General features: G+C 45.2%; 1 protein-coding gene across 1 annotated transcript in view; it reads left to right on the forward strand.

Moving 5' to 3' along the window:
* IFT25 (intraflagellar transport 25) overlaps positions 1 to 9,971 on the forward strand; it is a 345,349-nt gene extending 335,378 nt beyond the window's left edge. The window contains exon 6 of the mRNA XM_069642159.1: positions 9,578 to 9,971. Within this exon, the coding sequence (XP_069498260.1) occupies positions 9,578 to 9,667 (90 nt within the window). The 3' untranslated portion in view covers positions 9,668 to 9,971. The remainder of the gene's footprint in view (positions 1 to 9,577) is intronic.
* The last annotated feature ends 7,105 nt before the right edge of the window (positions 9,972 to 17,076 follow it).

Raw genomic sequence — 17,076 nt, forward strand, 5'->3', positions numbered from 1 at the left:
GTAATGTTGCAAACCCACAGTCAAGAAACAAATCTTCAAAGGCACGATGTTGCAACCTCGCACTCCACGTACCAATGTTAAAATCATATCTGCAAATTAAACCAGACATACAGTGGAAAAACAATATTAATTGTGCAGAATTATGCCTCAAACACGGTCCCTCCCCACGTGACCAAGCCGAACCTGACGAGATGCCAAAACCCAGGAGAGAAAAGGCGTCTGGGTACCTCGCTACGAGACGCAGGCCGACACACTTGAAAGGCTCAATGGACACCTGCTACAGTGGGAACGGTCAGTCTCCCACCTATGAATAAATCCTCACATTGCCTGCACGTACCCATACTGAAACACTGTTGCAACCACAGGTGCACCGTGTGCTGGGAACAACGGTGGTCCCAGGCTGGGGAGCTCACGGATGCACCAATCAGAACATGAGGTTCTTATCTCAGACGTCACTAACGTTAGCCAATCCTCAGGGGTCTTCATGTAACAATTCTTATGTATCTAATTGTAGGGACAACCCAGATATACCACCTGACTACACCTTAACCACTAATATCATTCTCTATATGCTTACTATACTAACCCCACCACTCGAGCAACCAATCAAGAGTGGCGATAGGTTCTTTTGGTAACTTTTTGGAATGACGCAAGTAGCGCGTCATAATGTAGTAAAAAGGGCCTGCGAGCCCCACTATTGTGTGTGTGTCAGGACGAACGCGTGCGCTCCTTGACCCATCCCTGCCGTTTGCATAATAAACGACAGAAGTTGCCTTGCTCCTTGTGTGTGCCTCATACTCTGTCTCGATCCGAGATATACACGGGAGGAGTTGGGGCCTCCCTGCCCGGAGGTCTGCGGACGGCCCGGCCGACCCCGGCAGAATCCCCCCCGACAAGTTGAGTGGCGATAGGTTCTTTTGGTAACTTTTTGGAATGACGCAAGTAGCGCGTCATAATGTAGTAAAAAGGGCCTGCGAGCCCCACTATTGTGTGTGTGTCAGGACGAACGCGTGCGCTCCTTGACCCATCCCTGCCGTTTGCATAATAAACGACAGAAGTTGCCTTGCTCCTTGTGTGTGCCTCATACTCTGTCTCGATCCGAGATATACACGGGAGGAGTTGGGGCCTCCCTGCCCGGAGGTCTGCGGACGGCCCGGCCGACCCCGGCAGAATCCCCCCCGACACTGTACATCTGATATTTTGACCTTCTGTGATCGCTTTTCCTGTACATTTTAATTTTCGATATTCGGTACATTTCCAATACGTGGATTCTTTACGTGTTATTTCTCGATTATATGTGTAGCCTTCGTACACCAATTGAGTTCCTCCCATTTGAGATTGTATATATTCAATTTTCGCACTCATTATGTATCTAAAATAGCGAAAGGTATCGTTAATTATTGTTTCCTGACTCTAATGTGTGTCTTTTTACTATTATTTCATTAGTTTCATGCGTTTTGCTTACCTGATGATTTCAGTCACGTAATAAGATTCTCGTGTCAGCTCGTGTTTCCTAGTCACTTTCTCTCACGCACTGTTTGTTTTCAACTGTCACCTGTGCATATGCTGTCTAGACAAGGTTCTTTACTCGTCGTTCCTACCTATTGTTGTAACCCTTTATCGATTGAGTTTTCTAGTACTATGTTATCTAACCTTCGATACTTTTTTTTTAACCAAATTACTTTTTACATGTTTTATACCAGATGTCGAGACTTTGACTTTCGATCCTTTTGATTCAATCCTTTTGTTTTTCGGCTCTGTGTTTTTGGTCCGATCACCTATAACCATCAGATGTATATGATTACTGGCAAATGCCTGGCTTTGCCTGACCTTATTAACGGGACATGTCCAATGAGATATGCAAGTGTTAACCTTTTTACTCTGTCCTCCTCTTCCTCGGCCCAGTGTTTGTGTAGAAAGGGTGCGGGGCAGCTGGAACATTAGAGAATCCTATAAAATAGGATGGGGTATGAGCACGGAAAAGGGGGGAATACTGTGTCTCACCCTTGTTTATCTCACCCTCACTCTCTGAAGATCCCTCACCCAGGGGATCCTCACGCACTGGTCCACCTCCAGGGTCTAGATCCAAAGGTGATGGCCATGCTCTGGCCACCTGAGAGAGAGATCCCTGGAGACTGGTAAGTGAGACACTGTTTGGTTTATCACAGATCCAGACCCTTCTCTGGGCTCTAGTAGTCTCCTCTTGACCACTGTTAGGAGGAAGAGTCCCTCAAGAGTTTTGTTCATTCACATTGAGGTCTCAGACCCTTCTCCTGTAACTAGTGGACTTATCTCCGTCACTATAATGAGGACAACTTCCTCTAGGCTTTGGTTTACTCCTGTTGGGGTCCTAGACCTTTCGTGTATGGCCAGTGGTCTCTTCTTCCCTACTGTTGTTGTGGGCAGGGTCCCAGACCCTTCCCTGGTAGCCAGTGAGCTTCTCTTCCCCACTGGTATTGTGGACCGGGTCCCAGACCATTTCCCTGGTGGTCAGTGGGCTTCTCTTCCCCACTGGTACAAGGAGGAGGTGGTTGGATACACTCTCGACCCTTCGGGAGCCTGTCGGCGGTATCCCTAATACAAAGCCAGGTAAGGATTGCCTGCGGGCCTCCTGACTGCATCCCGCGTCCTCTCCGGGTCTCCCGTACCAACCTTTACATGCTTTCGGGATTCGATACGTCAATGGGGCTTGCAGGGATGGCGGTCTCACTTCTCGGCTGGCTCGGCTTTGCCCGTCTGCTTCTGCAGCTCTAGGGCATCTGCAGTTGCTGGGCTGCTCGAATCATCTTGCTCTTAGTATCGTGTCCCGGTCAGCTCCTGCAGAACCCTGTGAGGACTCACACAGCTGACCACTGGTGTCCTCGGTTCCTCTTTTCTTTGGGTTGGCAACCAGTCTTTAGATTTCCCACGTCGAACGCTCTCCGTGTCTGTTGCTTCTCCCAACAGGCGCTGCAGCTGAGCTCCTTCCTGGGATTGATCAAAACTGTTGTTCATTGTTTGTCTTTATACATTGTAGCACGTTCTTGATGGACAGGCTGTCAAAGACCCTTGTTACTTTTAATAGGTTGATCTCTATGCCTCCTTGGGTCCACCTTGTCGGAGTACCAGTATTGGGAGCAGTCTTTGTGTTTTCTGTATTCTTCCTCGTCTTCGTATTTTCAAGGCCATTTGTTTCTTTTGCATCACAATAGTATATGGTTCTGCTTTCAACAAGAAGGTTGGGGATAGAAGGATGGGCTAGAGAATGTGGAGATGTTTTATTATTTGCTGGGCTAACCCCAAGATGGTCGTCCGTATCCCCAAGGAGAGAGTTCCTCACCATGCATTAAACCACCCCTATGGGAACTATTGGGTAGCGGCCTCAACTCCCTAGCCTCATGAGAAGAGACAAACCACTTGGGGAGAAGTGACGACACCTTGTGAATCGTCACATACCCTGCATCTAATTCTGCTGGCTTCCCCATCTCCCTCTAAGGGAAATCGGGACAGGAAATCGACATTTCCCTGTGCTTTACTCTTTTTGTGTTCCACATGAAAACAGAAAGGCTAGAGATCAAGAATTCAGCGCATGATCCTAGGGTTTGTTGCTTTCCACAAACTGAGCTAAGTGAGTGGTCAGTTATTAATTTGAATGTTCTCCCTGTCAGATAATATTTCAAATAACCCAGCACCCATTTGATTGCTAGGGCCTCAAGTTAGATGGTAGCATCATTTTTTTCCCTTGCAAAGAGCGTCCTACTGATGTATAAAACGGGATGCTCTATCCCATTATATTATTGGGATTCAACGACCCCTATGCCTACTTTAGAAGCATCTGTCTGGAGGATGCACTCTTTATTGAAAACGGTCACTTTTAGGCAGGCTCACTACACAATATGTGTTTCAATGTATTAAAGCTAGCCTGATCTTTTTGCCACCAGAGTGTTTGTAGCTCAGCATTTTTCCAACACCGTCATGGACATCTCGGCACTTATTAGGGTTGGCTCCTGTGCTTGCATGTATGCTGTGCCAGGATCAATGTCATCATCAGAATGTAGGTTGTGAGTGTGAGGTTAGAATGTTTAGAGTTGAATTGGTTCTAACCCAGGCAGGTACAAGATGTGAGCCTGGGTGGTGGGAGCCAGTGGGCTCTTGTCCCTGATCCTCTTTGTATCTCAATGACTTGATGACATCTGATCCTGTAACCTAAGAAGCTAATAAAGTTCCCGCTAAGAGTACCTGGCCTGAGTGTCCTTTGGAGTGAACCCTATGGCCAAGAGCCAGTCATAACAATTGGCGACGAGGATGGTCCAAGGTATGGTGAAGAAGGACCTTGGAGTGGACAGCTGGAAGTAAAAAGAAGCAGGTACCTGTGTGATGTCATGTGAGAGAAAAGAAGAGGACTCTGCTGCGGGTGGTGCAGGCAAGAGGATAAAAGTGACTGTTGAGAGAGGGAGAGCCCACTGCCCCCCATAGATTGTTTAGCGCCCACCACCCAGGGCTGTTTGAGGCAGCCACCCAGGGCTGAATAAGGCAGCTTGTCCCAAGGGTGCGCTGGGACGTGAGTTTCCTGCCAGTGCCAGGCGCCATCAGGAGCGGCTGACAGGAAAGGCTCCCAAGGACTTGGGATGAGGGGCCTGCCTGGGACTCAGGATGAAAGGCCCCGGGAAGAATTGCCAGACAGCCTGTTCCAGTAGTCACCCTGGCACATGAGGGGGCATGAGTGCCCAGGCAGGGTTGCCTAAGTCTGCGTGAGTACCCAAAGTTGATTAAAACAGGCTGTGTTGCTGTCCACTAAGGAGCAAAGTGAGCGTGTGTCCATCATTGGAGGGAAGACACACTTTCCGTTAAAAGAAATGTTCTTACCGGCATGCTGTATGAGTTGAGAGCGCTCTGGTCTGTATTCGTTTTGGATTCTCGTTTTGGAAGTGCAGTCTGGTGGTCATGGAGTTCAGCGGTTCCGCTGACAGCCAAAGCGGCGTTGCTGCTGTGGAGCTCTGCGCGGCGCAGGGACTGCCGCTGCTGTGGTGACGTCATCATGGGGCCTGAGGTGTCTGTGATCAGATCGAACGTTGGGTCTTTTGAAGCTCAACGAGTGTGCGGGGTCACGATCTGGATATACAGTAAAGCTGCTGCAGTGCTCTGGAAGCGTGGAAGAGGGCACCTATCGACGTGGCCTAACGTGACCAGGAAGCTCTTCGATTTCCTTGTGTATGTGACGCTCCTCCATTCGGAAGCAAATAAACCGGGATGCGGTTTGGTCCTGCTTTGCGTGGAAAGTCTGCAATAGTTTGTCTTGTCGCCTCAAGAAGGGTGACATGGAAAATCAAAAGGAAAAGGGTGACATTCTGGCGGGTAGGAGTATTGTTCTGTAATCAGGAACGGTGTTGTTCAAAGCTTAGACAGCAGTGGTTAATTCCTTTTGCATATTATCGTTTTCTGGTAGAGTGGATAGCAATGAACTGTCCCACTTGGTTCACATTGTTCAATACATGATGTAGAGGTATATTTTTCGGGCTATGCAGGGTGGAATCAGTTTGCAATGGGTGGCGCTGTTTTAAATGGAAGTGCTTGGGAATGTTTTAGTACGTGATGCCTGATGTGTGCTTTTTGTGTTATGTGGTTTTAGACATGTCTTATCATATAATTAAAGTGTTAGTCAGTTCATGCTACTTTACATATTTGCTTTGATTACTTGAATGTTTTCAGCTTGTAGCGTTGTTTCCGGCAGAGTGACAACATGGGCTTTTAGGTGAACTAAAGGTTTATTGGGTCTCTTATCAGGTGGGTGCATGATCAAAGTGATGTTTTCCATGTTTTGCTTAGCATGACATTTTTGAGGATTTTCAGCATGTAGAGTTGCCCGTGTAATAGCTATGAGGACTTTTAGAAAAGGAGATCTGCAATTTAAAATGTGATTATACATCTGCCAATGCAATGCTTAGTATAACGTTTTTAGGCATTTTAGCATATTAGGTTGCTTGTTGAATGGTGACATGGACTTTTAGGAAACGTGACTTGGATGTACAATGTTTCAAAGTACTGATCACCCAATACTATGTTTAACATAACCATTTTGATGAAGTTGTATATGTGAGCCGTTGTTTGTGTGTTTGTTTTAGTACTATCCATGATGACTGCTAGAGCGACTGCAGCGCTGCTTAGTAGTTAACATTCTATGTGGGGGTTGTCTGTATCTTGTGTATCTGGTGTCTGATTTACGTTTGGGCAACGTTTCATCAATGTTTTGGGTGAGTGCATGACCAAGAAGTGATTGGTCAAAGAACTCTGCGGAGTTGGTGGTGTTGTGTGTGTGTGTGGCCCTGCAAAGTCAGATACAAATATACTAGAGGTAGGCTAGTTTGGAAACTGGTGGAGCTTTGATGGGTTTTGGTTAGTGACTCTGTGGGGTCCAGAGGTACCTAGTAGCAGACTAGTACCAGAAGCATTGCAAAGCTTTCATGTTGTCGTAAATTGTGGCTCTGTGGCGTTCATTTGAAGCTTAGTGTAGCTTTTACGTTATTTTGGGTTGTGGTCTTGCGAAGCCCAGAGGCATCTAGCAGGGGACTAGTGCCTGAAGCTGTGTGAAGCTTTTATGTTGTTTGGTGACCTCATGGAGTTGTTAGGGTCCAGGGATTTAGTTTGAAATTCTGAAGATGCAGGTGATATTGCATCTTGTGTTTTTCTTTTTGAATTTTTAGGTGGTTTCTGAGATTATTCTTGAGTTCCTCTTGGTCAATCTCAGAACCCTGGCAACGTTTCATCTTTGGCTGTGTTCACTTTGGGGGTTTTGAATTGTTCAGAAGGGCTCAAATGTCTGGCCAACATTTGCAGTTGGGTCTAGTTGTGGTTGTTTTAGTGACAGCTAGTTGCCTTTATTTTTGGTGTGATTGGGTGAGTGAGTGGTGACTTGGTGTGGCTGTGTTTGCTTGAGCTTCTGAGTGGGTCTAACAGCGGTTTGAGTTGTAAGTGTAGTTCCTAGTTGACCCGGGTAGATTGTTGGGTTGTTAGTAAGTGTTGCGTGTTGTTACAACAGTACCTGGTTTTTCCCGGTTTTGGGAGTTAGTGCTCGGAAGTGGCAGTTCGAGGTTTCTTTGTGGCAGGGAGGAACGGAAGGAGTTGTGTGTTTGGTTGGGTTTTGGTAGTGTTTGTTTTGGTTGCCAAGGTGGGCGGTTAGTGCTCGAAAGTGGCAGTTTGAGGTTCCTCGTGGCAGGTGGGAACAGAAGGTGCATTGTGTTGCTTTGATTGGTTAGGAGTGTTAGTTGTGGCGGCTGGGCCTGTCGTAGGATGTTAGTTAAGCCTGCTGGTTCAATTTCCCGGTGGTAAGTGGAACATGGTTGGAGCGAGGAAGTCTGGTGAGTTTGACATATGTTTGTTTGTTGTAGGAAAGGAGGTGTTAGGTTTGGCTCCTGTGCTTGCATGTATGCTGTGCCAGGATCGATGTCATCATTAGAATGTAGGTTGTGAGTGTGAGGTTAAAATGTTTAGAGTTGAATTGGTTCTAACCCAGGCAGTTACAAGATGTGAGCCTGGGTGGTGGGAGCCAGTGGGCTCTTGTCCCTGATCCTCTTTGTATCTCAATGACTTGATGACATCTGATCCTGTAACCTAAGAAGCTAATAAGGTAACCGCTAAGAGTACCTGGCCTGAGTATCCTGAGTGTCCTTTGGAGTGAACCCTATGACCAAGAGCCGGTCATAACAGCACTCCACTCCATTGTTGGTCTCTCGGTCTGCCATCACATCTCCTGACCTCACCCGAAAACATTTCACTCAGTCTAGTTTTCACAGGTTTTTTTATACCCATGACATCTGGTTCTTTCCTACACCCCACCCTTACCCATTTGTTGTGTGCCTGAACTGGCTCTTTGGGCCAGCCTAGCCCTTTGCTTTCCCCCACCCTGGGGCATCACACTGCTCCGTTTCAAAAGTCCTGTTAGTCCTACCCCCTGTGTGCAGGTTTTTATGCAGTCTTTGCAGTTTGCTTAAGTCGGTGTTTGTCTGGAATTTCGTTATTCTTTTGCTAGTTTACTGGAGGCTGTTGTGCACTGGAGTCTCCTGGTCTGTGTCCTATCTGCTAGTTGTGTTTCTCTGTCTCTGTGCTGTATTCTAGATTTTAAAGTCCTACAAGCAATAAAAGACAACTCTGGCCAGAATAGACACTAGAAGGCATTGAGTGATCGACATTGGTACCACTTTTTGCAAGCAAGGCACATCAAGAGGTCCCAACTCTCTCACCACCCCTCTGGGATAGGATCGGCCATAGCTTGAGTTAGGTCAGAAGGGGTCCTTGTTTCCTCCCAGACAGGGTGAAACCCTGTATATCAATATAAAAAGAGAAGAGAGGAGGATAGAGACTGCAGGTAGACAGCATACCGATAGTGACTAACAGTGGAGGATTGTTGGATGGGAAATACTTTTTGTGGTCACAGCACCTGCATTGGCAACAAAAAGACTACTAACTCCCCTCAGTGCAGACACTAGCACAGCGACCTGTGATGGAAAGTGGGAAGTAACCGGCATTATTCAGCATGCCAGCAGTGTGCAGACTGTCAGTGCTGGGATAGGAATCCCTCCTGTCATTTGGTACAGGCCTGTCCCTGCTGAAAGTATCGGCTCATAGCTTGCTAGACTCACCTAAATGTGCTTCACGACTATAGCAGCTGATGCTCTGCTGCACCGACTGGAACACTTGAGCTTCTGCAGCATCAAAAGGATTCCATGTCGCCACTAACGGTATCTGTATCTGATGCAAACTGCCATATGGTTGCCAGGGCCGCGTGAGTATGGTGAGGTATTCCACCTCCTGCAGGTGCACTGTTTCCAGCCTCTTGCTGACAACCATCTCCCTCAAAGAAGAGAAATTGGCTACTAGACAGCTAATCAATGTGTTCCATGGCTCAGTAATGGCAGACATCACAAAAGCTGTGCTGATCAATCCTGCTTCGTTAGATGGTAGGTCTTCCTCAGAGCTGCATAACTGTTGAGCATCTGCAGCAAGGAGCTGGATAACCTGACCGCAGTGATATTAGAGCCTTCCTCTAGGTAGGCACCACCATACTGATGCTCATCGTTCCTTGTTGAAGCATTTACTCCACTTAAGCTACCTGGCGCTGAAGCTTAGTAGTGCCTTTGTCATAAATCATGTGTTCATTTCACAGGTGGCATTTACCAGGGTCCTTTGGGGTGCAGTACTCATTCTCTTTAGCCTCTGAGCTCTTACTGAACCTGGGTGTAATTCTACAAACCTCTGCAGCCTTTTTCAGAGCCTGCTCTAGTCCGCGATAAATTCCAGGAATGTACCTTGCACTCCCAAAGTATTGTGGACCATATAGTAATTTACTTCCTTTGACAATGCTTAGACTATGCGTAGGAAGGGAATTTCTAATTAACAGCACCTGGGTCAAGGTCCTGTTGTGACTTGGGCCACCTAACATAATGCCAGAAACCTAGAAAGGGAGGCAATACGGGCAGATCATGTCACATGGCGGATGTGTAATTTATGCATGCTAATGCACACGTATGAACCAACACATAGAAAGGCTGTACTTGTGCTTAAACTCTGTGTTGTTTAAAGAACCTATCTTTCTCCCATACAGATGTCTGCAGTCCAAGCCACCTACCTGCGATTCCTAATATTATCTGGTTTCGATCATTTTGTTGCAGTATACAAGGTGACTGCAGATTGAGCGGTGGAAAACATCTCCCCACGTGTATTTCTGCAACAACAAAAAACTATCTTAGTTAACTATTTTAATGTACATTTTGTATATCTTGTGCAGCTAGCTCTACATGCTTACAAGAGGTCATATACGTCTAGTAGCTCACTTAAATTATGGATTACAATTCTTACATGCAGTATAGAAAATATATCTTGTCATGTTTCATTTCAGTAAACTTGTGTTCTATATAGTTTTTCGCCAAATATTGGCAAACATTTAAATTGCATATTGATCACAGCATTAAAGCAGACGTGACCTGCATCCATAAACACCCCCTGATTTGTTCTTTTATTGAAATGTCTTCATGCTTGTTTGCATTTAAATGTTTGTGTATTGTTTTTATTCGAAATGTGTTTTATTCACTGAAAGTTCTGTACACAATGAATACATTCAAAAGTTTAAAACCTACTTGGTTGATAATGTACCTGTATGTGTGGTTCTATGATGAAGCCAAGCTATACGCTTTTTACACATTTTTTTTTTACCCATTCCTTTTTTTCAACAAATATGTTCTCTAAGGTGTCCGTCACCAAAATTGTAACAGTTGCTTACAGTGTGTTACAGTGTAGCCGAGACTCCCTTTCCCCCTGACCTGAGCTTGTGGGCAACCTTCCTCCCTCCTGCCCAGTGCCCCCTCAGAGCTCGACCACTTCACGTTCTCTTGCTTCCTTCCACCACAAGCCCCAAAACCTTTTCACGAAAAGTGTCTTTCGCTAATTTATTTGCGGGAAAACCAGGAAGTTCCATATGTGTAAAACTGCCATCATGTTTCCTGAGATCCCACTGTACTTTCTGAACAACACCTATTGTTCCTCATAAATTAGGTGGAACAAAAGACATGCATCCTGTGGTGGTAGAAGTTGATATCCCCCAAGATTTCACAAAATCCTCCAGTTGATGATACACTGTGCCTTAGTAAGAACTGGTAACCCTAACCATCAGCCTACACTTTAACAAATCATTCCACTTCTTAAACAAGCCCAATGCATGCACCAGGCAAAGATTTACAACCAAATGGCGTCAACGAGCGTGCAAGGTGCTTTTATATCATTATTCGTCTGACTCAAAAATTCATTTATTTTATGTTTTTAATTTTTTTTTAATATAGTTTAATCAATTAATTTGTTATTTTAAATAAATAACCTTTAGCTGATTTACGATTTTGTGGCCATCAGTATAGTTTGAGAACATCTGAGGGACAATATGGAACAGAAATTGAGAATGTTCAAAAGGAAAATGATTGTTGATTGTGGTATGCAACTGCCAAGACACCCGAAAATGGATGAGGAACTATATACCTTCCTGCATGATAAATCTGGTCCATGGTTGTTCTATCAGAAGGTGAGATAACTACTTAGCTATCTGCTCTCTGGACATATAATCATAAACGGTTTTCCTGGCCCCTTTTTATATTCCCCTCCCCCCTGGTTCTTATTTTCATCCAGTCCACCAGATATAAGTTGTGGATATAGTAGAACATTAACTCATTATTTAATGTAGGTACATTCATGCAGTGGAAGTAGAGTATTGAGAGAATATGATGGTCAATGGTGACATTACTCGCACTTGAGTCTATTAATTATTTTTATGGTTTCACTTCCTGTGGAGATATTGTAGTCACTTGGCCTCAAATCGAGTTTAGTGGCTTAATATTGAACAGTTACATTAGCTGGTATGCCATTATTATCCTCCCAGCAGGTTGCTGATTTGGGGTGACTGAACCGTCAGTCTCTAGTGCATCAGCCTTGATTGGAGGGTTTATTGTGGCTAACGCTGTAATTGGAATCAGAGTGTTAGTTGGTTTCTGTTACACTAGCTATTGGATTTAATCACAAGGAATGGATTTGTCGTCTGTATCTTCAAAAATGCATGAACACACCAGACTATTTGGAAACGCGTACTAACATATTTTACCAAGCTCCCTTATGGTTATTTTGGATGCGATTCGGCTAATTTGCTGAATGCTCGAAATGTACTTTATTTATTTTATATATAACTTCAGTGAAAAACTTTAATTAAGACAGAGTTAACATGATCTGATTAATCGCAATAAAGCCCAGGCAATTCAGCAGGTGTGGGAAGTAACGGCCATGGTTTATAGTAATAGTCTAATTACAAAAAGTCGAAAGTCAAAATGTGGAAAAAATAATGTCCGAAAAAAAAAAACATTCGAATGTCTTTTTTTTTCTGTTCGGAATGGGGGGTTCCCCAACCCCCCCCCCTTTATTTTTTTTAGTCGCTTTTTTTAAACGCACAAAAGCAAAAAGAAAACCTTTTCACTGCCTACCAACGCCCATCCTAACTCAGAGTCTCTCACACTTCCTGTAGATGTGACGCATTGTCAGTGACTAAGGTCACCTGGGGATGCTCTGGCAGTGAGGAGTATAGAGATACAGTCTTCACTCCTAGACAACACTGTGTTGCTAGATTATAATACAGCTGGGAAGAAGCAAGTGGGTAAAGGTCCAGTGCAAGGAGGGAAACCCAAAAAAACTTCTCTATAATATTTCTTGATTAGCCAGATCTCTCGAGACATCAAGGATTTTTTTATTTTTTTATTTTTTTTAGAAGTGTAGCACGTCTTTTCGGGAATCAATGCAATGTTCATGGGATGAGTTGTATGGGACAGATACCCCATTGTTCCAAGCAGTGTAGGAACTTTACGGAAGACAGAAGGGTATGTTCAAACATATGGGACAGCCAGGTCAGACTAGAGTATTGAGGTGAACAAGGAAGGGAAACAGGTACGAAAACGAGGGAGCGGGGAGCAAGGAAAATATTTACTACTGGAAGCAAACAGATCCACTGCCAGTTCAGAATGAATGGGATACCGGGAGTCTGTTGTGTTGGTGTCTTCCAGTAAAAACCATTTACAGTTGGCCATCTTGTTATTGGAAACGTTTCCATGGAGTCTGCAATGTATTTTCCTTAACAATACCAATTTTCAGTGATGCAGCAGGGGAGCAGTGAATGTGCCATGACACTCATGATGCCATTTTTCATCTCATTGTTTATCCCTGCTGTGATCACATGCATGTGCTCATAGGTTGAGCAACAGGGGTTACTCCAAGTTAAGATGGTTGTAGCTTCTACCAACCCCCAAATTTCCAGGATTTTATTGCGATGACTTAGATCATCTTAACTCTGTCTTAACAAACGTTTTATTAACTGAATTTCACAGGTTTTAAACTTTTATTATACTATATCTTCTCCAGCGCCATGGCCACTGTCCATCTTGCAAGAATAGTTACAAAAGACTGCAATGACTAGTGACCCGGCCTATGGCCTTGTCCAATATCCTCCTGTCTGGTAACTAACCAGATACCACCAGCCAGTGGCCGTGCCCTTAGGCCATGTGCACCTTCCACATTGTGACAATTGTCTTGTCCATAGTACCTTTAGCACTAATTAGGCCCGGTCTACAGCAAGGCCCATTTGTCCCTCATTATGAAATTATCAGCTCTGAATACCAATGGCGCTGTCCCTGTCGCACCAACACTACCATAAGTGGAAGGGTCACTGACTATTTGCCCATGCCCCCTTGCGGCCCCTTTCAGTTCCGTTATAGTTTCCCCTAGGGAATTCCAATATTAACCTACCGTGTTTACCTGGCTGCAGCCTTGTATTTCCACAGTAATCATCCCTAAAGTAATGCATTGTTTGCAGATTACCACGGTAATGGGAAAACACTTGACATTAAATGTTTTCTAAATCCCCACTGACACTCTTCATGTGCAGTTCTCCGCCTTCTTTCTAGGCCCCCCAAAGTATGCTAATCCTCCCTGATCCTCTATTATCCTCTTTCACTCGCAGGTGTCTCTAATCCATTTTATTTCCTCCAAGACTCATTTGAAGTTTTCCCGTGCAGAATTTCCACAGTAAGATGAAAATGTTCTGTGACAAAATGGGTACTCCATGGGGATTTGAAGCAGGGTCCTTCCATAGGCCAAAACATCCTGGACTTGAGCTGACGCTGTCAAAGGCACAGGCTAAGGCCTTTCGTCTGAGGTCCTGCAGCGCCTCTCTGCCATCGTCTCTGATCCTCTCTCCGGCTATGCAGAGCAAGCTGCCGTTCTGGCTTCTGGCACTCCAGTACAGAAACTCTGCAGGGTGGACCCCCATTGTCCCTCCATGCAGCACAGGCGACGCTGTCACTGTTGTCCCATCGAGGGTCCCGCACCGCCTCTGTGCGGTTTTGGGTAAGTCTTCTCTGTGGGTTGCGGCACTGCGACTACTTACTGTATATATACATGTACATATATATATATATATGTATATATATATATGCATATTACATGGCCCACGGTAGCGGCCGTGTAGTTATGGTTAAGTTGCTTGACCCATAGGAAGAGCATATTTTGGACGGCTTATAACTTTGCCCCCATGCCCCGGACGAATCCTCCCAAAACTTTGCAAAGAAAGTATATGGCCCCGTCAGAATGATTCTGCGAAGTCTGGTGAGGTTTCGTCCAGGGGGTGCAAAGTTATAGAGGGGTCCCAAAAGGTGTAGTTTTTTCCATAGATGCATTGGAAAAAAGTTTCCTCACGCCTACAGCCCAAACTGCTGGACGGATGTCACCAAATTTGCGGCAGGGGCGACAGCTTGGTTCCAAAAGCGTGATTTTGTAAATTTAGTGTAAATCCGTCCAGTAGTTTTTTTTTTTTTTTAAATGGCCTGATAATAGGTTAAAAAGAAAATTGTGATATCTGGATTCGGTCCGCGGACTCACTTCCCTGTTCGTTCTGCGGACGGGCCTCCAATTGACCCAGATAGCAGTGTGAGGTCCGTGGACATCGGACATGCCCGCTGATTGGGTGGTGAAAAGCGTGAGGTGCATCATATTTTTGGGAAACAGCCACCATGTTGTATTTGCAGACCGCACCCGTTGTCGGCAAACATCGCAGTAAAAACATATTGAAAAACATAACATTGCACTTGTCAAATTAATGAAACAATCTCTGGGGAGGTGAGGGGTGATGAAGATGGGAGTGGATATGGCCATAAAAAAGCAAAAAAACAGGTGTTTTTTCATCTCCAAATTCCGTAAAGTCCACAGTACTGTACCCGGTTGTTCGGGTACAGTACTGTGATGTTTGCGAACATCTCAGATGTTTAGGGACATCCTTGCCTATTACTGAATTACAGGGTTGTTGAAAAGCAGTTTTGGATGGCTTATAACTTTGGCGCCACTCAGAGTCAATGGTACAAGGCAAGTGCCCAGGATCAAACGGTTCTAGTAGCTGCAGTCAAGTCTTTGTTTAACGAGTTGGAAAGGCGGTTGCAGATGTAAAAAGATAATGTTAGACGAAAGGGGTGGCCAACCCAGAAGGTAAGTAAAGGATTTTAAACACCTTTAGCAGTACCCAACGAAATGGGAGGCCTGGCGGAACAATGTACCTTGAAAGTGCAAGAGGCTCCTGCAGTGGCGGTAGTTCCTGGCAGTTCCTGCAGTTCGAGGGATCCAGCGGAGGAAGAGAGACTCTCGTCGTGGAGGAGGGTTCGAGTTACTGCACTGCCCAGGGATGAAGCCAGTTGTGGTGATTTCAAAACGAAGTAAAAGGTACGCTCCTTTAAATTGCGGTTGTGGTGTACGGGTGCCTGGCTATCCAGTCTCCTAGTGCTTGGCAGTGACAATTCGACCAAGGCAGGTCCTGGAAGGCGATTGGTGAACTGGTTGGCCCCATCAGCTCAATGGAAGAAGACTCTTGCAGGTGAAGATCTTCTCGAGTCTTTGGAGAAAAGTGGTGAGGATCTGCAGCAGGGCTTCACTGGTGGTTCAGTCGTTGCAGATGTCTTCAGCTTCTCTCCTCTTTGTGTTTCTTAGTTCCAGTGGTGACGTATTGTCCTCCAGTCCTTGGAGCCCTGCATTTATGCAGAAAAAAACCCATTCATACAGCCTAGTTGTCACTCACACAGTGGGGTGGCTACCTGGCGGGATAACCCCCCAGCCTATCAGGGCAGAGTGTGACTTGGGTTGCCAAGGTAACCCTGTCCAGGGTGCCTATTCCCCCCTCCCACACATCCTGTCTACCCAGACTCAGTGGCGCCGAGAGGAGGGCTTCTGTGTAGAAGCCTGCCAAAAGAACGAACAAAGGACTCCCGACCTGGTTAAGGATTTCAGAGAAAGACACGACAAAGAATTATTATCAAAGATCTGGCAATAAAAACCTACCGGAGCAAAGTTAATATTAAAATAAAACGGCGATATGTTAGAGGCTGTCAGTAAAAGTGGTAGCCTCGAACAATGGGAAAATCCCATAGTGAAATATTTGCGGTCGAATATTTACGGTAGTAACCACTGCCACCACCCAGAAACTTTGGAGAGAGGGACTAGATGGTACCCTCTCGAAAATGAACACCAGGGAAAAACTATTAACCCTTTACAGTACCTCCATAGTAAGATGGTTTGTACTGGTTTTGTTCATAACTATTCACTAGTAAAGTCAATGGCAACTTTACATGCCCTGGGAGACAGTAGTCAGTCCAAGGGTATGGAGTCTGTTTGGGGGTCGCTAGGACACCCCTGTGTCACTGCACTGAGGGTGCTGTGTAACACACATGTAAAAAGATGATACCTATGAGGGTGAGAAAAACCCCATAGACCACAAGCACCAAAATAGCCTAAAACACACATCAGCAATATGTCTAAGAATGGGAGAAAACAATAAACCCTTCAAATCCAGCAAAACTGCTGGGGGACTCTATAGGTAAGGGAAATTAGCCTTAGAAGAGAATTCTCCCTAACAGTAAGGTTTTTCGGAATCGGCCTAGGTTTGAATGGGAAAACAAATACTGCTCGTGGCTACAGCCCAAAGTGCTGGACAGGGTTGCAGCAAACATTTGCGAGGAGCATCAGCAGGGACCTCAAAGCATGGTTTTGCAAATCTGCCCTGTGTTTTATATTTTCTAAAGGGTCAAAATGTAAGGGCAACAAATTGTGGTATATATAACTTTGGTGCTTTGACAATGGGCCTAGCTCTGAGCAAGGACAAATGTGTACTTTGATTTGCTTATTTGGGAATGCGGCATGGCTAAAACCCATGCCCCATGAATTGTGGAAACTGCCAATGGCTGCAAGTCATGAGCATTGGCCATTGGTCACATTATGAGGGTATAGGGAACACTGAACTATGATGCAGGGTAGGTGCAGTGGATAACGGCAGGTGTTTGGTGTGGTTGGGGTCATGGTCGAGCCTCATGCCTAAGACAATTCAGCCATGACTTGCATCTCCAGCATCAGCTGCTGATTATAACACACATCCGTATGCGTTGCAAAAAAAAGTTTTGTTAAAGGAGGTTTACAAAAGAGTAATTATTAATAACATATACAATGATGTAACATCATGAAACATTTTCACTCATAAAAACCTATGAA

The sequence above is a fragment of the Ambystoma mexicanum genome, chromosome 1q, assembly GCF_040938575.1.
Source record: "Ambystoma mexicanum isolate Mex_15411 chromosome 1q, UKY_AmexF1_1, whole genome shotgun sequence".
Lineage (NCBI taxonomy): Eukaryota > Metazoa > Chordata > Amphibia > Caudata > Ambystomatidae > Ambystoma > Ambystoma mexicanum.